Source organism: Tiliqua scincoides, chromosome 1, assembly GCF_035046505.1.
Source record: "Tiliqua scincoides isolate rTilSci1 chromosome 1, rTilSci1.hap2, whole genome shotgun sequence".
Taxonomy (NCBI): domain Eukaryota; kingdom Metazoa; phylum Chordata; class Lepidosauria; order Squamata; family Scincidae; genus Tiliqua; species Tiliqua scincoides.
In genome coordinates, this window is record NC_089821.1 from 281,957,335 (window position 1) to 281,977,930 (window position 20,596).

The following is a 20,596-nucleotide window of genomic DNA, read 5'->3' on the forward strand; positions in this document are numbered from 1 at the left end:
CCCTCCCCTGCAAGGACTTACTGTGGTTTACAACCTGAGTTTGAAAACAGCAGGTTTAACCAGAGCTGTTGACTAGTTGCTCCCTGTAGCAGTGGGGAAAATGCCCCAGATTCCTCAGGAATCCTTGAGGGATCCATAAGCCTACAGGAGCTGAGCATACTGGTCAGTCTCCTGCCCCCAGAAAGCAGATGCAACCATCCTAACCCCCCATCAAGTAGCAATCTGATCTTAATCTCTTCTAGCCCCAGATCACAAGCCATATGCTCAGCAGTAAGCACCAGATCTAACATGTGTCTTGCCACACGTGTCAAGGCAAGAGTTACCTGAGTCAGGCTCACTGCAGTCATGAAACTGAGCTGTCCTCATTGTGATGGGTTTGGCATGGATGTTGGTCCCCAGATGTGGGGACTTTCTCCATGCCAGAGATCACCTTCGCCAACCCAGGCAGATAGACAGTTGAGTAGCAAGGCAGGTAGCACACGAAAAAATCCTAATCCTTTCTTGCCCATTCAAGCATTGAACAAAAACACTGAAGCCTAAAGCAGCACTGGACAGGAGGATGGCATCTTGATGGACAGTCCTGCGTTCCTGCCACTGCAGTATTGCCTGGTTGAGATAAATTTGCTTGGTTCAGCCAGGTCTCCACCATACAGGCCAAAGTGCCATCAGGACCTAGTTTTAGATCAGGGTGGTCTTAAGATTCACCAATCTTTGAAAAAGGTGGTATATAAATACTGTAATAAATAAAATCCTTTGAGATCCCATGAAGGCAATTGTGTGCTGGCTTTGCATGGCTGAATGTATTGCTTTTGTGCTGTTGTCTGCTAATCTCTGGAATATGACTACCTGTAAATTTTAAAGCTGTCAGTTGTTTAGTTTTTAGAGAGGCCGTTACTAGGAAAGTGTCTAGAAGTGGAAGCAGCCAATGTGTTTAAAATTCATAAATCTCCCGTGTAAATGGAACAGAAGATTTTTAAAGAGAAATAAAAATTCTGGCAAACCAGGTATGCCCTAAAAGAATTCCTCATAGGACACATGCTGTTAAAACAGCCACAGAGGCTGTACTGTATCATGGAAAAGGTGTTGGTTCTCAGTTTTATTTATTACAGTATTTTTGTACTGCCTTTTTCATAGACTCAAGGCAGTTTACATAGGCAGGCTTACCATAAACCCCATTTTTTTAAAATGAGGTTTTTACAAGTATTATTCTGTGAAAGAAATATCATAGAATCCTCCATTTCTCCAGATGTTTCCTTTCATGATGTAATTGTCATCCTGGCTGCACAGCTTTCATGCTTTCCAAGCTTCCACAGGCAGCTGCAAAACACGCCTCAGGCTGGTTTGCAGGATGTTATTCATTTCTTGCCAGTCCATATTCCTTTGTCTCTAGCCAGTGGCTTCTGGTCGTCCATCTAAGCTGATCCTGCTTAACTTTTTCAGGCAAGGTGGCAGCTCAATCTCCAGACCATACCTCCTTTCTTCCCCTTTATTGTCAACTGTATCCCTTACTGTGCAATCTTATGCCTCTCTACTCAGAAGTCCCATTGCATTCAGTGGGGTTTACTCCCAGCAAAACATACATAGGATTGCTGCCTAGGACTTTGAATCCTGACCGAACTGGAACTACCTTAACCAAGACTGGGTTTAAAGCTCTTGATCAGGAGGCACACTGATCTTCACAGAATAGCAAGGGCTCGGGCGAGGAGTTTAAATTGGTGCTCTCCAAATGTGTTAGTTTCAGTGTTCTGGGAACTGACAGCTTTCTCCTGTGAGGCATTTGCTGGATCCTTAACCTTGTGTTTACTTTCATTATTTAATGCAAGTTTAATGGGGATACAATCCCTGATGTTTGGCAATTTGTCTAGGCTCACAGTGATTCCCACACCTGGCAAATATCCACAGAATGCAGAGACATCATGTTGATTGTGCAATGTTTTCAGCTGTCCTTGCAAATGGATTAAAATCTTCTCTTTGCTCCTGGATTCATTTTAATCAAATGGGATTTGTCCCAGGCAGGTGGCTAGCTGATTTCATTAGAAGAGTTCTAAACATTGTTCACTTTGATGCCAGAAAACCTGCCCTCGGTTCTCCTGCTCAATGCATGCAAGGCTTTTGATGGACCTAAGGGCAGTTTGGCTTATATAAATGGAGCTCAAGCTTGTGACTGTGGTCCCTATCCGGACCACAGCTGAGCGTTTCACCCAGGTGCTGCGCAAAGTCCTCCTCATTCGGAGGACAGGGACACTCTGGGCAGTCACATCTGGTGCCTGGCATCCCAGGCCATGTGACAGGACATCGAGGCAGACATGACTTCCCAGAGCATCCCTTTTCTGAACTTCGCACAGTGCCTGGGCGGAACCAAAAAGTCCGCTCATCGGGCAGACGGATCCACCCAAATCCTGGATCTGGCCCCTAGACTGGGATTCAAGCAAACCTGGAAAGAAAAGATGAAAATGGGTGACAAATTTTTATGTATCACTGATCACTGCATTGGGAATCTGAAGCTTATATTTGACTCAACCCTGATCAAACTTCTCTATGCCAGTAAACAAGGATGCCACTTTCTCCTACATGTGCTATTCCATCAATTCAACCTCCAGCAAGCCTCCAATGTCTAGGTGAGAGCATTGGAGGAATGTCACTCAGAGAGCCGTTTCATGCGGCCAGGTATTCATAGTTATACCCTCTGTTACCCAATCAACTATTGCTGTTTCTAAAATCATGATCATCTCAGAATGCAAATATGTGGCAGGTCTAAAAATAAATTATAGCAAATCCAATTGTCTTGTGTTTTCAACTTGATTGTCTTCTGTAGAAGCTTTAAACAAGGAAGAAGCCCCAGCTTGTATCAAATCTCTAGGACTTTCTACGCTGCTAAACGTTCAGACTTGGAAAGACTAAATTACAGACCAATTTGGAATGAAGCTAAGCCTGTTGTTGGATGTTGGGAATCTTGTCCTCTGGCTTAACATGACTTGTTAATATCATGACTTTAAACATGTTGAGCTTTCAGGAATTAAATTTTTATTCCAAATTCTCCTAATTAAGCTCTCTGATCAAATATTTTCATATTGGCAGACCTTTTACATACAGCTCAACTGTAATCCTGTACTCGGTGCGCTGGGAGTATGTCCCAGTGAACACAATGGGACTTCTCAATAAGAATCTCCAGGATTGGTCTGTAAGCAATCTGCACTATATACGCTTGCAAATGAAGGAGGCTTTGGGGTACCTGATTGCAAAGCTTGCTTTGCAGACATTCAGCTAAAGCAACTTGTTTTTGTGGCACTAGAAAAAGAGGACAGGAGCTGGGTTGCCATAGAAACTGCAGGCACCTCCATGAAAACTCTTTGCTGCTCTGTGCTCCCTTACAATTACCATGGCATCTTAGCAGTTCTTTCCTCACACAGGATTTTCAGTGTTGCGTGAATGGGGAAAAAAATCAATGGCAGCATCTTCGCTCAACCTCTTTGTGTCACATGCTCAGTTGTTTGATGCAGACAACATTCCTTATTTTAGAGATTAGAAGTCTAAAAGCTTATAGCATTTGCAGAGTGTATTACTAAACCAGTTGACTTGTACCAACATCCAGATTAGGGATAAGCTGCAGGGGGGTTGAGTAAACTGGTTTCAGGTTTTCCAGGTTGCACATCACAGATAAGAACAGCAGAAGACCCCTGCTGGGTTAGGCCCATCTAGTTCTCGCAGTGGCCCACCAAATGCCTGAAGAAGCACTCAAGACAACAAGATGCCCGTATCCTGTTGCCACTTCCTTGCATGTGGCATTCTGAGATAGGGTCCTTCTAAAACTGGAGATTGCATGCAGTCATCATGGCTTGGAATCAGTGATGGATGTTTCCTCCATAAATCTGTACACCCCCCTTTGAAAAACATTTAGACCAGATGGCATCACCACATCCTGTGGCAAGGAGTACCACAGATGAATTACGTGCTGAGTAAAGAAGTATTTGTTCTACCCCCTCCCACCGCTCAATTTTAGAGGATGCCTGTCCCCTCTTTCTGGTGTTGTATGAGAGGGAAAACAACTTTCCTCTATCTACCCTGTCCATCCTGTTTTATATGTCTGAAGATGGAAATAAAAAATGCACTGCCTGCATTGACGTGTTTGTCCTTGTATTGACAAACACTTTATGGGCTTGGTCTTGAGAATGTGATCATTTTTATAGTTTCTTTTTGTGTTTTTGGAGAAAGACTTGGGAAGAGATTTTTGAATAAGCATAAGAGGGCAGAAAAACACCTTTTAAAATTGTGTTTCAGCCTGGGTTTGTGAATACTCACACAAGTAATCCACTGATGGTATTTATATCCTCAGAAATGACACTTTATTTGCAAAACTCATCACCTCTCTGGCAAGAATCATATTCACAACGTTCTTATTGCTGTATGAGGTGACAGTGTGAAAAGGTTGCTGGCTAGGGGACAAGTCCTTGAAGCTCTCATTAACATTGGGCACCCCAAATATTGCTTCTGTCCCTAAATGGGCCCTTTTATTTCTCTTGGAGGGAATTCATTCCAGTTTATTGTGTGAACCAACTGTTTCTGTTGGGAGCAGACAGTAGAATTGGCACCACTCTGGAAATTGGACTTCATTCTGTCTGTTGAAGACTGGCTGGTGCAGGAGGGTTTGGGTATGGAGCTGCTACAAGAACTTTGGCATATGGGCTTTGTCTTTCACACAGATAAAGTAATCTGGGGTGTGTGTGTGAAAGAGAGAGAGAATGAGAATAAACAAACAAACAAGAAACCTGTTTGTTTCATTCGAAGCATTCTTTTGCCACAAGCCACCTGCTACTGCATTGAAAACTTTCTCGAAAGACCTACTGAATTGACATTCTTAATTTGTGTCATTTGCCTGTTATCTGTCCCTCTTTGTTGGAGTACCTGAGCTTCTGCTTACTGTTTTATGTGTTTGTATTTTGTATATTGCTGCTTGTAAGAGCCAATAAACATTTTTTTAAATGAACTGTTTTCAACCATTCCATCCCAAAATAAATGGAGGCTTCCTCATATGTTACAACCTATCGTCCCAAGTGATGCTGTCAGAGGCTTGTCCTCTGTAGCATTGTCTCTGGCCCAATACCGCGTGTTTTGTGTTAATGACAGCTGATGGGTCCGCTTACTCATGTGACCCCAAATGATTTGTGTTAGTGGTGTGCCATGGTAAATGGGTCTGGATCTTTGGAGGACCTGTTGGCTAGACTGGACTGTTACTCCCTGAACTTACTTGGCTGCTAGAGAGAAGTTTGTGCCTCTTGCAGAGCAGAACTGCGTTTTCACAAGAAACTCCAAGGTGCGGCTTGTGTTGGCATTCTCCTCCTGACGTGAAAGGCAAAGGGCACAATCCTAACCAGGTCTACTCAGAAGTAAGTTCTATTTTGTTCAGTGGGGCTTACTCTCAGGAAAGTGTGGTTAGGATCGTAGCCAAAGGTGCACAACTGTCTGACCTTTTCCCTTGTGGCCTTTTTGAGTGGAGCAGTTACATAAGAAAGGGTGCAATCCTAACCCACTTTCCAGCACCAACATAAAGGCAATGCACCTCTGAGATAAGAGAACAAACATTTCCTGACTCTGAGGAGGCCTCTGTGAGTGCCACCCAAATGCAGGATGCAGCACACGTCCCATTGGCACAGCTATGCCAGTGCTGGAAAGTGGGTTAGGATTTGGGCCAGAAGGTCTACTCACTGAATCAGATCCAAGGTGTTTTGTTTCCCACAGTGGCCCACAAGCAGAAGAGAAAAGCACCCCCACTCCCACCATTGCTCCCCTGTAACTGGTTTTCAGAAGCATGCTGCTGCTTGTGTCTGATGTTGCATGTAGCCAGCATGACTAGTAGCCCCTGATAGAACCATCTTCCATAAGCTTCTCCTGAACCCCTCCCCTTTAAAATTATCCAGACTTTTGGCCATTGCCACAGCATGTGGCAATGTTTTCACAGACTATGTGTGAAGGAGTCCCTCCTTTTGTGTATCCTGAATCTCCTGCCAGTCAGTTTCACTGATGGCCCAGCCTGGTTCTAGTACTGTGAGAGAGGGAGAAAAGGTCCTATCTATCTCCCCTTCCATGTCATGCATAATTTTATAGGTCTCAGTTATGACCACCCCCTTAATTGTCTTTGTTTTTTCTAAGCTAAAAAGCAGTCAACGTTGTAGCTTTTCCTTATAAGGAAGGTGTTCCAGCCCTCTGAACATGTTGATGTCCCCTTTTGCAGCTCTATAGTATCCTTCTTGAGGTGTGGTGACCAGAATGGGACACAGTATTCCAAATTTGTTCACATCATACATTTGTTTGGGGCTTGTTAATACCAATCTTCTAGCAATTTAAATATTTTTATCCTGCCTTTCCAGTCTTCACAAGTAGATCAAGGCAGCTAACAATAAAAGGATAGCAGACCAGCTGTAAACTTTTTTTCCAGTAAAAACAGTCATCTAAAAACAAAACAGCAACAAATCCATCGCTTACAAAATCAGGATGGGAGAAAATCCAAACATTGTCAAAGCTGAGCAGTTAACAGGAAAAGGCCTGGGGAAACCTCTTGTGTGTAAGTCAGCAAAGGCAGTGGATTGCAGTCTCAACTGGGAGTGAGTTCCACAAGCCAGGCACCACAACAGAAATGTTCCTGTGATGGGTCCCCTCCAACTGTATGTTGGCTAGTGTCCACAATGAGCCCTTTGTCATGATCTCGCAGGATGAGAAGACTTGCATGGCAAGAGGTTCTCCTCTGAATAAGGCCTTTTGTAGGTCCTTGCCAGCATTTGAACTGTGCTTGGAAATGTATAGGTTGCCAGCACAGGTGACTTACAGGAGTATGATATGATTGTGACCATGGCACTAGTTAAACCCTAGCAACTGTGTTGTCTACTATTTGCAGTTTCTGAACCATATTCAGAGGCTGCCCCAAATAGAATATGTTACAATAGTCCAACTTAGGGCGCAATCCTATCCAGTTTTCCAGTGCTGGAGCAGTAGTGCCAGTGGGGTGTGTGCTACATCCTGTGGTGGAGGGGCAGACACTGGGGCCTTCTTAAGGTATGGGAACATGGGAACAATGTGCCCTTTCCACAGGGCTGCATTGTGGATACACTTAAGCTGGAAAGTCAGATAGGGTTGGGGCCTCAGATGTCACCAGTGTATGGTCATCCATAGCTAGATTTGCCCTAGCATAGCTAGGGTGCTGTTGGTGAACTAGCTGGGCTTCTACTGACAGGTCCAAGGTAGGATCCAGGAGCACCTCTAGAGTGCAACCCTATCTAGAACAGGCTGACAATCCAGATCCTAAGGGGCAGGTCTCATTACTCTTGACACCTCTAATTCTGTTTCTGTTCTGTGGCACAAACCTCTTCTTGCTGGAGGACGCTTCTGTGTGGCTGCTGGTGTGAATTGTGCTTGAAGCGATGTTGCCGCTGCTGAGGCTGGATCAGGCCAGCAGTGGAGTTGAGGCCATGCTTAGATGTGGGTCCTTCCTTCATGGGAGATTCTGCCCCCAGCATGCTCTGCATTTCCTGCTTTGTTGGAAGGACCCATATGGAGGAAGCAGTAAGGTAAGGAGTGAGCAGGTTTGGGGGAAGGTGGTGCAGGGCTCCCTGTGGTACATGGGGGTAGAGCACTTCTGTATGTGTGTGGGTCGGGATCCTTCCTGGCCTCCACTGTCTGCACTGCTTCAGTGGCAGCAGCCCAGGAAGGAGACACTCCATCTTTCCTCCACGTGCCAGCTCTTCCAACAGGAATCTTCTCTCCCCCGCCCTGGCTGCCCTGACCAAATTGGCTAAGACCCTGGTTGGTCTTTGAAGGAAGCCTCCTCCCCTGAGGCTTAGTTCACTTGCCAGAGCTACAGGAGCATGAGTGGGATCTTAGACCTCTGCACAGTCCAAGCTGTGAATCAAGGCTTCCCTGGTTTGAATGTTGCCTCTTCCCTGAACTCCTGAGATGTCCTAAGGTGAGCCACGTCCTCTTGGCTTCAGTCTTCCCCATCTGCAGTGGGGAGATTGTGCATACCTTACAGGGTGGTTGTCAGGACCACAGCAAGAATGATGCAGATGAAGCTTGTTGCTCACAGAAAGTGCTGTAGAAATATGAAGTAGCTTCTGCCATGGCTGTTGAGTGCCAGTGACACCTGGGGGAGAATGCCTGAATCCAAGGCCCACTTCTGCCAGATCACTGGCCTTTCCACTCCAGTCCCTACCACAGTGTGAAGAATAGCAGCCTATCTCACAGTGTTTCCCAAGGACAATGTGTGCTAATGCACTTCATCACAAGTCACCACTGATGTGGGGGAGACAACTCTAAGAAGAGTTGGCAGGCAGCAAACCAATAGGTGCTGCCCCTTCTTTAGATGAGATGGAAGGAAGTCCCGATAATCCCCCGTGCTGTGTGTGCCACAGAGAATGCCAAGGCCTTGTGGGCACATGTGCCTCTCCCAGGAATAGCAAAAGTTTCATGGAGACATAGTGGTTGTGGGATTCAGAAACTATCTGCCTTTCTTCTTGGGCATGTCTGTGCATATGTCTTGGCTGGGCTGGAAGCTCAGGTGCATTTGCTGGCTTACCACACTCCCTTCCCTATCCCAGGCACCTTCCCTATCCCAGGCACCCTACAGAAGGGAGCCTTTCTGATGGCATCTGCCTTGACAAGCAGGACCCTTTGTAGGTAGCCCTTCCCAGGATCATGCTGAGCTTGGTTGTTATGGCTTCCCTTGGAACACATCTTTGCATGTTGACCTGCAGGGCTGCAGAGATGTCATGGGAGAAGGGGACTTCTGCTAGCAGACCTGATATGTCCAGAGCGGGGCCTTGGCTGTTCTCTGGGAGCAGCTCCTTCTGTGGAGAGCTTTGGTTCTGTCGAGGGGTGGTGGTTGCTGTAGAGATTCAGGACCCAGAACCATCCTCTGCCTTCAGCTGGATTCTTTCTGAGCAGCGTGACACCTTCCAGCCTAGGTTAAACCTTCTTGCCCTCTTGGGGCAGGTTGTGACTGGGCCCATTTGAAAGTGGCCAAGGGTGCATGGCAGTCTGTCTGCCCTGGGCTGTAAAGATGTGTATGGCCTGGTGCTGGGGCAGAAGAGCTCTTCTGCCTGACCAGTGGCCCTAGAAATCCCACCAGTTTACATGCTTCATCCCTTGTGCCTACAAGAGAATCATGGCCTACATTGTCCAGCGCAGCTGTACTGGTAAGATAGCTTGTCCAGAATCTTAAGAACACAGTCCAGGTGGAGAAGGGTTTGGGCTGTAGGGTTCTGTGGACTTGGGCAGGAGAGGAGGTATAGTGAGAGGTGAGTTGGCTGAACTTTCAGATGGGTCTAATGTGGAGATAGTGGTTTTGGGGGCAGCCAAGTAGGAAACAACAAGGCAAGGGGAGAGCCCCTGGGGAGGGAAATTCAAGAAGCAGGAGTCAGGAGTTCTAGGTAGGTTGGTTTTGAATAGTCAGTTCTGGGTGGAATGGATGGTGGAACTTAAAAACCTGGAGGTTTTTCTGTGCAGCTGTTAAGAACATAAGAACAGCCCTACTGGATCAGGCCATAGGCCCATCTAGTCCAGCTTCCTGTATCTCACAGCAGCCCACCAAATGCCCCAGGGAGCACACCAGATAACAAGAGACCTCATTCTGGTGCCCTCCCTTGCATCTGGCATTCTGACATAGCCCATTTCTAAAATCAGGAGGTTGCACATACACATCATGGCTTGTAACCCATAATGGATTTTTCATCCAGAAACTTGTCCAATCCCCTTTTAAAGGCATCCAGGCCAGATGCCATCACCACATCCTGCGGCAAGGAGTTCCACAGACCGACCACACGCTGAGTAAAGAAATATTTTCTTTTGTCTGTCCTAACCCTCCCAACACTCAACTTTTGTGGATGTCCCCTGGTTCTGGTGTTATGTGAGAGTGTAAAGAGCATCTTTCTATCCACTCTGTCCATCCCCTGCATAATTTTATATGTCTCAATCATGTCCCCCCTCAGGCGCCTCTTTTCTAGGCTGAAGAGGCCCAAACGCCGTAGCCTTTCCTCATAAGGAAGGTGCCCCAGCCCCGTAATCATCTTAGTCGCTCTCTTTTGCACCTTTTCCATTTCTACTATGTCTTTTTTGAGATGCGGCGACCAGAACTGGACACAATACTCCAGGTGTGGCCTCACCATCGATTTGTACAACGGCATTATAATATTAGACGTTTTGTTCTCAATACCTTTTCTAATGATCCCAAGCATAGAATTGGCCTTCTTTACTGCCGCCGTACACTGGGTCGGCACTTTCATCGACCTGTCCACCACCACCCCAAGATCTCTCTCCTGATCTGTCACAGACAGCTCAGAACCCATCAGCCTATATCTAAAGTTTTGATTTTTTGCCCCAATGTGCATGACCTTATACTTACTTCCAGACCGCCAGGAGATGTGCTAATGACTACTGGCTCCAGCTCTGTTCCGAGATACAGATAGCAGCTGACACGGGCAACATCAAGGGGATGTATGACGGTATCAAGCAGGCCCTAGGTCCAACATAGAGGAAAATTGCCCCTCTGAAGTCTGCCACAGGCGAGGTCATCCAGGATCGGGCGCAGCAGATGGAACGCTGGGTACAGCACTACTCTGAGCTGTATTCCAGAGAAAATGTAGTCACCGAAGAAGCACTGAACAACATTGAGTGCCTGCCTGTGCTGGAAGAGCTTGACAGGGAACCAACCCTAGGAAGAACTTCACGTGGCCCTGGACTCCCTTGCCTTTGGCAAGGCACCTGGAAAAGACAGCATCCCTACTGAAGTCCTAAAATGCTGCAAAGAGATCATCGTCACTGAGCTGCATGAAATCCTCTGTCTCTGCTGGAGAGAAGGTGGAGTACCTCAAGACATGAGGGATGCAAACATCATCACGCTGTACAAGAACAAAGGTGACAGGGGTGACTGCAACAACTACCGCGGCATCTCTCTCCTTAGCGTTGTAGGAAAGCTGTTTGCCCGAGTTGCACTAAAGAGGCTCCAGGTACTTGCAGAGAGCGTCTATCCAGAATCGCAGTGTGGATTCCGAGCCAACAGGTCCACCACTGATATGGTATTCTCCCTTAGACAACTGCAGGAGAAATGCAAGGAACAACGACAGCCACTCTTTATAGCCTTCATAGATCTCACAAAGGCTTTCGACCTGGTCAGCAGAGACGGCCTCTTCAAGATTCTCCCCAAGATCGGATGTCCACCCAGGCTTCTCAGCATCATCAGATCTTTCCACAAGGACATGAAGGGCACTGTTGTCTTCGATGGCTCCACATCAGACCCTTTTGACATCCGAAGCGGAGTGAAGCAGGGCTGTGTTCTTGCACCAACCTTGTTTGGGATTTTCTTCGCTGTCCTGCTGAAGCATGCCTTTGGAACTGCAACAGAAGGCATCTATCTCCGGACCAGATCAGACGGAAAGCTCTTCAACCTCTCCAGACTGAGAGCAAAATCCAAAGTCCAGCTGAAGTCTGCGTAACTTCCTCTTTGCCGATGATGCAACTGTCACTACCCACTCTGCCAAAGATCTCCAGCAGCTCATGGATCGTTTTAGCAAGGCCTGCCAAGATTTTGGACTGACAATCAGCCTGAAGAAAACACAGGTCATGGTTCAGGATGTGGACTCACCTCCCTGCATTACAATCTCTGCGCATGAACTGGAGGTTGTCCATGACTTTGTGTACCTTGGCTCAACGATCTCCGACACTCTTTCTCTCGATACCGAGCTAAACAAACGCATCGGTAAAGCAGCTACCACGTTTTCCAGCCTCACAAAGAGTCTGGTCCAACAAGAAGCTGACGGAACATACCAAGATCCAGGTCTACAGAGCTTGCGTCCTGCGTACACTTCTGTACTGCAGCGAGTCATGGACTCTTTGCTCACAACAGGAGAGGAAACTGAACGCTTTCCACATGCGCTGCCTCCGACGCATCCTCGGCATCACCTGGCAGGACAAAGTTCCAAACAACACAGTCCTGGAATGTGCTGGAATCCCTAGCACGTATGCACTGCTGAAACAGAGACGCCTGCGTTGGCTTGGTCATGTCGTGAGAATGGATGATGGCTGGATCCCAAAGGATCTCCTCTATGGAGAACTCATGCAAGGAAAGCGCCCTACAGGTAGACCACAGCTGCGATACAAGGACATCTGCAAGAGGGATCTGAAGGCCTTAGGGATGGACCTCAACAAGTGGAAGCTCCTCACAATAACTTCTGGTCTTCACCACTCGGAAAAGTTTGGTGTCGTCTGCAAACTTAGCCACCTCACTGCTCAACCCTGTCTCCAGGTCATTTATGAAGAGGTTGAAAAGCACCGGTCCCAGGACAGATCCTTGGGGCACACCGCTTTTCACCTCTCTCCATTGTGAAAATTGCCCATTGACACCCACTCTCTGTTTCCTGGTCTTCAAACAGTTCTCAATCCATGAGAGGACCTGTCCTCTAATTCCCTGACTGTGGAGTTTTTTCAGATAGCCTTTGGTGAGGGACCGTGTCGAACGCCTTCTGAAAGTCCAGATATATAATGTCTACAGGTTCTCCCGCATCCACATGCCTGTTGACCTTTTCAAAGCATTCTATAAGGTTAGTGAGGCAAGACTTACCCTTACAGAAGCCATGCTGATTCTCCCTCAGCAAGGCCTGTTCGTCCATGTGTTTGTCACAGGAGCCCCTTGTTCGTATTGAGAGTTTTGGAAAGTGCCTCCTTGGCGACTGTTGCAGATGATGCAGACTGGATGGGGCTTCACAGAAGGACTAGCATATCTCCTGCTTCCTGTTTGGCCCATTAGATAGGTGAGGGGAGAAGGCAAAAAGGAGGAGGGACTTTGGTCTTCAGAACAGTTGGACTCTTCCTTTCAAATTTCTTGGCACCAAAATCACCAGGTGGTTTCTAGCCTTAAAATAGTAGAAATGAAACATTGTAAAACGTTCTGTGGCAAACTGTGGAGGGGAAAGAGACAAGACCCCTTCCAGTTCATGGGGGCATTGGGGCTACATAGCTCAAGGAGAGGGTCAACCAAGCATTCAGCAGTGGTGAAGGCAGGTCTTCACTCCTCTACCTTGCTCAGCCTTCCAGAGGTCTCCTGCCTGTGCTCTCCTGCAGCTCAGTGTGCCTGGAACTCCTTCCCAAGACTTCTGCCAGTGCCTTCTTCTTTGCTTTCTTCAAATTCTTGCTTCAGTTACCTTTTCCACAGTGTCTTTGTACAGCGCTCTAGACTGCATTCCTAAACAGTGACCTGGGAGTTGGTTTCCTTGAATGAAATGGGATTGTCTACTGCATAAGCATGTCTAGTATTCTGCCTTTCAGAATCATCTTTCTCCACTGTGACTAGCTGAGTTACATGTAGCTGAAATGGTTCCATTTCCCTCCCCTTCCTCTGTTGTTTCCCTTGTCTTGAGTTTAAGCCCCTCAGAGCAGGGGTCTGTCTCCCTACTACGCAGAACACCATGTTCATTGATGACGCTGTCTGATCCATTCATCCAAAGTCCCCTCTGCCGATGCTGAGTTTTCTTTTGTTGGAGACATTTGGGCAAGGACAGCCTGCCTGCTGCTGTGCTCAAAGAGGCTGCATCAAGTTCTGATTTTTGTGGTCAGCTGCAGTCTACAAGGTGCTTGGGTCTCTTAACCTGGCTGTGTTGCTGGGCTGGCAATGTGTCCCATTGTTCCAGGTTGCAGCTGAAGCAGGATTGTACCCATCGGAGGTGTCCCATAGTAACTTGTTCCAGCCTACATTTGTTCTCTGTAGGAGGTAGACTGCCATATGGGTGCTTTGGGGGATGCCCTGTGGCTTTCCTCGCCACAGCCTTGAAAAACCATGAAGAGGACCAGCTTTTATGGGGGTGAAGAAAGAGGAGGGGCTGAGTCCATGTGCTTGCTGGCCACCTGGTGGACTTCTAGGCAGGCATCTGTCCTTTTTCTTCCCCTCCATGGCCTGGTGAAGGGCCTCTGAACAGGAGGTGGAGTTTGGGAAAACAAGGAGAAGAGCCTCCCAAAGTGAGAAAAAATGATAATCCCTGGGAAAGTCCTCCCCCAGTGTTGTGTCTGATTGCTCAATCTCTTGTTTTGCAGGGAGATTAGGAAAGAGTCGATGGGCTGCTAGGAAGGGGTCTGGCTGCCCTTAAGCTGCTTACCAGCCATTAAACAAAGTGCCCTTATTGGGGGGGGGGAGCCGTGTTCTGAACTCAAGAACAGTCTTTATTTTGCACGGCCAGAGTAAGATGGCTGCCCTCCTGGGCTAGTCTCCTGGGAACATCCCTTTCCATTGGATTAGGAAGCTGAACTGAAATCTTACCTGGGAATTCCTGAGGTTGGGTCACCACAACCTGTTCCAGCACCTGTTGGCCAATAATTACACAACATGGAAGGGATCCAGAGAGGGCAGACATCCACCACCTTGAGGCAGGAAGACCTCACCTTCCTGCCCTACTTGGCCAGACAGAGCTCGCCAGCCAGGATGGGCAAGTGTCTAGCAAGCACACGGACCATCTCGTGCTTGAAGGGGTCCTCTCCAAATCTCTGGGCTGTACACTGGACAGGGAGGTGCAGAGAGATCTTTCAGTACCAAGGCCGTGTCACTGGCTGTGATCCATGTTATCGGTGGCTTCTAGCAAAGTGGTCATGACAGGCCTCCAAGATATCCTCATTCCTTCCTGTGGGTCAAGGTGTAAAAGACCCCACACCACCTGGGAAAGTTCTGCTTTTCTGCAGGTGCAGCCAGCTTTCTTCCATCACCATAGAGTAGTCCAGGAAATGGACCTGCCAGTGTTGGATGGGTTGTGAGTCTTTCTCTATCACTGCTCAGCTCACTTACACAGCTTTGTTGTGCCTACAGGATGTCAACTGGCAGGTGGTGCTTCAGTACAGTTGCATCAGTGGGCCTGGCCTCATTCCAGATCAGCCAGGGCTACAGTGGAGTCACCGACCTGAGGGACAGGAAAGTCCCCCAGGAATCCAGCCATTTCCATAAACCTCTGAGGGTGAATCTTTCTGATAAGTCCCCCACCCCTGCAGAGGTCAGGAGCTACAGTTAAGCCTCACCTGCACCAGGCAGTAAGCTGTTTGTGACAAAAGGGTGATCTTAATCTCCTCTACACCCAAATCACCCTTCACTTGTTCAATCATAAACATCCAATCCAGTATGTGACCAGCAGATATCGAGGCAGGTTAAGACATCCTGAGTGGGTTGCTGAATTGGGTGCCACAGACATTGAAACTACTGATTTAGGGGAGGGAAGACCACATCCACTGCTATATGAGTAAGCATTCTAAGTGGTACCCCTCACCTGCAGTCAAAAGTGGTGCAGTCCCTTCTACAGCCTCATTCTCCTGCATGTCTAGAGACCCAGGTTATATCTCTAGTGATCAGGTGTTGGAGTATGGCTTCCTGATTGGCTGTGAAGGTGGAGGCTTTGTGACATGCTGGAGAGTCTGCTCCTACCCTTTCCTGCCCACCCCCCTTGAACTGCATGGCGGGTGGGGGTGGGGCTGGCCGGAACCTCTGTCCAGGTCAATGGACAGGACTTTGTGCTAGCAGGGGAAGAGGGTGGCTTGCAGCTGGGGTGAGGGGGTCTCTCTCCTCCTGCGTTGGCTGTAGCTTAAGGGTGGCCAATACTTAGCTGGCATGGCAGGGCAGCTCAGTCACACCCATACTGTGGTACCAAAGGACATTTGTACCATCCCTTCTCACCCACTTGTCCCCACTCTGGTTTTGTTGCAAGATCCTTAGGGCAGAGCAACTGGTGTGGTACTCCTGAGAGCCTTCTGGTGGCATGCTGAAGACTTGCAGACAAGAAGCATCAGGCCATGCTGGCAGCTTCCTTTTAAAAAGGCAGAGTACCAGACTACCCTTTGGTGCAGTGGCTGGGTGTGAGTGTGATGAGCAGTCTTGACCAGGCCCGAGGGCTCCAGAACCTGCAGTGGAAACTTGGCTACCCCCTGTCTAGGGTCCTGTACTCCCCTTGCACCTCTGCACTCAGGTTTTCATCCACTGAATTCTCCAGCTGGTGTCCAGTGTGACAAAGGCTTGTACCTGCTGTTGTTTCATACTTGCCACTTTAAAGATGTTGATAGGAGCAAGAGAAGGTTGCCTGGATGAACCGCAGACCCTGGCAGCAACTGGGCCTCTGGTCCCAGGGTGGGTTCTGGGGTGGGCATCCTGGAGAGACGTGTGGGATGTGCTCACAAAGGCCTGCTTCTGGGTGGGGGAGCAACACCATCTCATGCCCCTTCTTGCTCCCTTTGTTCTGGCTTTATGGATCTTGTGCATCTTACAATGACTCTACTGGATCTGTCTTGAGCTCCTTTCTCCTCCTCCTTTCTCTGGGACAGCAGAAATTGCCACCAAGGTCAGGCTGTGGCATGACATGGAAGTGAGCCCTGTTGATGTTTTGCCAACACGTGGGGTTCATTGGATCCATGACATATCAGTAGTAGTGCTAGGGAGTCTTCTGGCTTGTAATTTTACATTTGGCTTGCTCAATAGCACAGCCCATCCTTTCCGTGCAGAAGGTTCCAGGTTCAAGCTCTGGCAACAGCGCCAACTAAATAGGACCTCTGGTACTGAGAAAGAGCTCTCTCACCCCTCTCTGCCTGGTCCTTGGAGTCACTGCCAATTAGAGGAGGCAGTTCTGGGCTAGAGGGACCAAAGGTCTGACTTGGACTGTCTGCCCTTTGAGGCAGGGATTGGACCTTGGTCTTTTTGCTCCTCCTCTTCAAGTCTGTTAATATTCTATGTCTCTCTTCCTCCTGCAGTGGGGGCATGGCCGTCAATGTGTACTCCACATCTGTGACTATCGAGAACCTGAGTCGCCATGATATGCTAGCCTGGGTCAATGACTCCCTGCAGCTCAACTACACCAAGATCGAGCAGCTGTGTTCAGGTACAGGGGAGGGGGCAGGAAAGGTGTGGCCAGTGTTTTGGCTGCCGCAGCAGAGGTTGACAAGGCCTTATTCAGCCAGGGATGTGCCATGAAGCAGCTGCAGGGCCAAAGGGAAGAGGATTCCCCAGACAGATGAGGGGGGAGGTTGCTGACTAGGCTGTGGGGGAAGTCAACACTGGCAACTGTGCACCTTCTTCCCCGCAAACTTTTGTAGGTGCTGCCTATTGCCAGTTCATGGACATGCTGTTCCCTGGATGCATCCACCTGAGGAAGGTGAAGTTCCAGGCCAAGCTGGAGCATGAGTATATCCACAACTTCAAGGTGCTGCAAGCTGCCTTCAAGAAGATGGGTGTAGACAAGGTGGGTCCCTGCTGGGCAGATGTTGTCATTGAGGTGAACCCCTCCTCGCACAGCTGGTGCTTCTGCCTTCCCTTGGCAGGTGGTGGCATTGCAGCTAGAAGCCTCTGTACACCCTTCTGGAAGTCCCTCCTGATGAAATCTGACACAAAAAGCCTCACTGTCCAGGAGGACAAGTGTGTCCCTTTACTTGTAATCTGGGTGTCAGAGGACCTCCTGCAGTAGCCTCAAGCAACAGCACACAGAGGCATAAGGCAGCCATTCCACAGCTGTTGTAGTTGTTGTTGTTGTTATAATTAACAGTATTTATATACCGCTTTTCAACAAAAGTTCACAAAGCGGTTTACAGAGAAAATCAAACAAACAACTAATGGCTCCCTGTCCCAAAAGGGCTCACAGTCTAAAAAGATGCAACACCAGCAGACAGCCACTAGAAGACGCTGCTGGGGTGAGGAGGGCCAGTTACTATCCCCCTGCTAAGTGAAAGAGGAGCACCCACTTGAAAAAGTACCTCTTATCCAATTAGCAAGAGTAATTCCTTTTGTTCCTTTTGTGACCTGGGCACTTGGACACCTAATGGGTTTTTACATGGGTTAAGACTTTCAGAAGTTTCAGCCAGGCCCTTTTCAACATCTAAGACGAACCCAGCTGCTGGATCAGACTGAAACTTCATCCAGCCCAGCGTCCAGTTGTTGCCCCCCACCCACCCAATGGCTCCCAAGAGCTTCTGAGAAGCCTTTGGCCACAATCATAGAATCAATTAGGAAGGGACGTAATAGGTCATCTAGTCCAACCTTAGGCAGGAAATCCTCTTAGAGCATCTCCAGCAGGTGCATGTCGAGCCTCTGCTTGAATATCTCTAGTGAGGGAGAGTCCACCTCCTCTCTTGGCAATCTGTTCCACTGCCGAACCACCCTGACCACCAGAAATTTTTTCCTGATATCTAATCAAAATCTCCTCTCTTGCAATTGCACCCATTTGTTCTAGTTCTACTTTCAGAGACAGCTGAGAATAAATTATTCCCTTCTTCCATATGACAGCCCTTTAAGTATTTGAAGACAGCTATCATATCCCTTCTCAGCCTTCTCTTCTCCAGGCTGAACATGCCAAGTTCCCTCAACCTTTCCTTCGTAGGGCTTGTCCTCCAGCCCCCTGATCATCCTTGTCGCTCTCCTATCAACCTGCTGCAGTTTGGCTGCATCTTTCTTAAAGTGGGGTGCCCAGAATTGGACACAAACTCCAGGTGAGGTCTAACCAGTGCAGAGTAAAGCGGGACCACAACTTCTCGTGACTTGGAGGCTACGGCTCTGTCAATGCAGGCTAAGATTGCATTTGCCTTCTTTGCAGCCGCATCACACTGCTGACTGATGTTCATCCTGTGATCCACTGCAACTCCAAGATCCCGCTCGCATGTAGTGCTGCCAAGCCACGTATCTCCCATTTTATACCTGCATCTTTGGTTGTTTTTGCCCAAGTGCAGAACTTTGCATTTTTCCCTGTTGAACTTCATCTTATTCTTTTCAGCCCAGCATTCAATTTTGTCTAGGTCTTCCTGAAGGCTTCTACTGTCTTCTATTGTGTTTGCTACTCCTCCCAGTTTGGTGTCATCTGCAAATTTGATGAGGCTCCCTTGTATCCCCTCATCCATTGATGAAGATATTAAAGAGAACCAGTCCCAAGACAGAGCCCTGGGGTACCCCACTTGAAATCACCCTCCAGGCTGACATGGAGCCATTGACAAACACCCTCTGTGTATGGCCATCCAACCAGTTGCAAATCCATCTAACGATTATATCATTGAACACATATTTTACCAACTTGCTGATTAGGATGTCATGTGGTACCTTGTCAAATGCTTTACTGAAGTCAAGATCAGTACATCTACCGCATTCCCACAGTCCAGTAAGCTAGTAACCTGATCAAAAAAGGAGATGAGATTTGTCTGGCAAGATTTATATTTGACAAATCCATGTTGGGTTCTATTGATCGCTGAGTTGTTGTCTAGATGTGTGCAAACTGCGTGTTTTATGATTTGTTCTAATATCTTCCCTGGTACTGAAGTCAGACTGACAGACAGGTCTGTAATTTCCCAGGTCTTCTTTTTTTCCCCTTTTAAAGATTGGGACCACATTCACCCGCTTCTAGTCTAGTGGCACCTCCCCAGTCCTCCAAGATTTTTCAGAGATAATTGACAGAGGCTCTGCAAGTACCTCCACAAGTTCCTTTGGTACTCTAGGATGCAGTTCATCTGGTCCAAATGACTTGAATACATGTAGGCCAAGCAAGTGGTTTTTAACTAGTTCCCTGTCAATCCTAAGCTGCAGTCCTGTGCTGTCCAGGTTTGCATTACCTCTTCGGGGATGTAAGCATATCCCCCCATCAGCCAAGGACTTAGCACCCACATTTGCACAATCCTCCTTCTGAGAGAAGATGGATGCAAAGTAGGAGTTGAGCAACTCCGCCTTCTCTTGGTTTTCAGACACTAATTGACTACTCTTGTCCAGGAGCAATCCCCCAATCACCAACCCTGCCTCAGTTTCCTAATGTCTTATGCCCTGACCCCCTTCAGGATTTATCCCTGGCATTATTGCAAGGCCCTGAAAAAATTGCTCAACAGCAACTCCCATGTGAATCAGTGCTACCAGAGCATGCCTCTGCGAGACAATCCTTAGATGACAAACAGTTCTGAGGTGGCTTCACAGTCAAGGACACGAGAGCAAAAAAGGGAAAGATGGGGGAAGGGGTTCAGCAAGCAGAATGGACAATGCAAGTAGGAGGCATGTCTCAATAGTTCCTACAGTGATGGCTTGAGGTGCTGTTATTTGCAGAATCCCTGTATTATACATCAATAAATGCATATTTTAAGGCAACCTCCCAGTTTTCAAATCTCACAGTATCATTTCTTCAGTTCTTATGTCAGCTGTTTCAGCCTACTGTGTGCCCAGAGCTTGTTCCCACAGTCTCCATGTTATAGCCCAGGGGTGTCCAAACTTTTTGGCAGGAGGGCCACATCATCTCTCTGATACTACTAGAGAGTCGGTACTAGAAAAAAAAGAATTAATTTACATTTCAAATTTGAATAAATTTACATAAACTCACACAAATGAATATACTGTATTAGAGATGGAACGTATGAATGAATGTAGGTCTTGCAATAGCTCAAGGCCTATAAAAGGCCTTGCACAAAGTAACGCCGGCCATACTTTCGCTCCCGCTGTTGCATCACAGACGTGAAACAGCAAGCAGTGGAGGGAGCACTTGTCCCACAGCTCACGTGAGTTGAGCTGCAAATCTCTGCAAGTTGCCCACAGGCTGAAGTAGTTGCTTCAGGCCAGCATGGGCTCTAGGAAGTCTCTGGAGAG

The 20,596-nt window shown here is 47.8% G+C and overlaps 1 protein-coding gene across 2 annotated transcripts in view; it reads left to right on the forward strand.

The window, feature by feature from the left end:
- The window catches only part of MAPRE3 (microtubule associated protein RP/EB family member 3), a 48,088-nt gene that overhangs the window by 22,378 nt on the left and 5,114 nt on the right, over positions 1 to 20,596 (forward strand). For both annotated transcript variants that reach the window (XM_066612017.1, XM_066612018.1), the window contains exons 2-3: positions 16,750 to 16,877; positions 17,092 to 17,237. In XM_066612017.1, coding sequence (XP_066468114.1) covers positions 16,757 to 16,877; positions 17,092 to 17,237 — 267 coding nt within the window. In that variant the 5' untranslated portion in view covers positions 16,750 to 16,756. The remainder of the gene's footprint in view (positions 1 to 16,749; positions 16,878 to 17,091; positions 17,238 to 20,596) is intronic.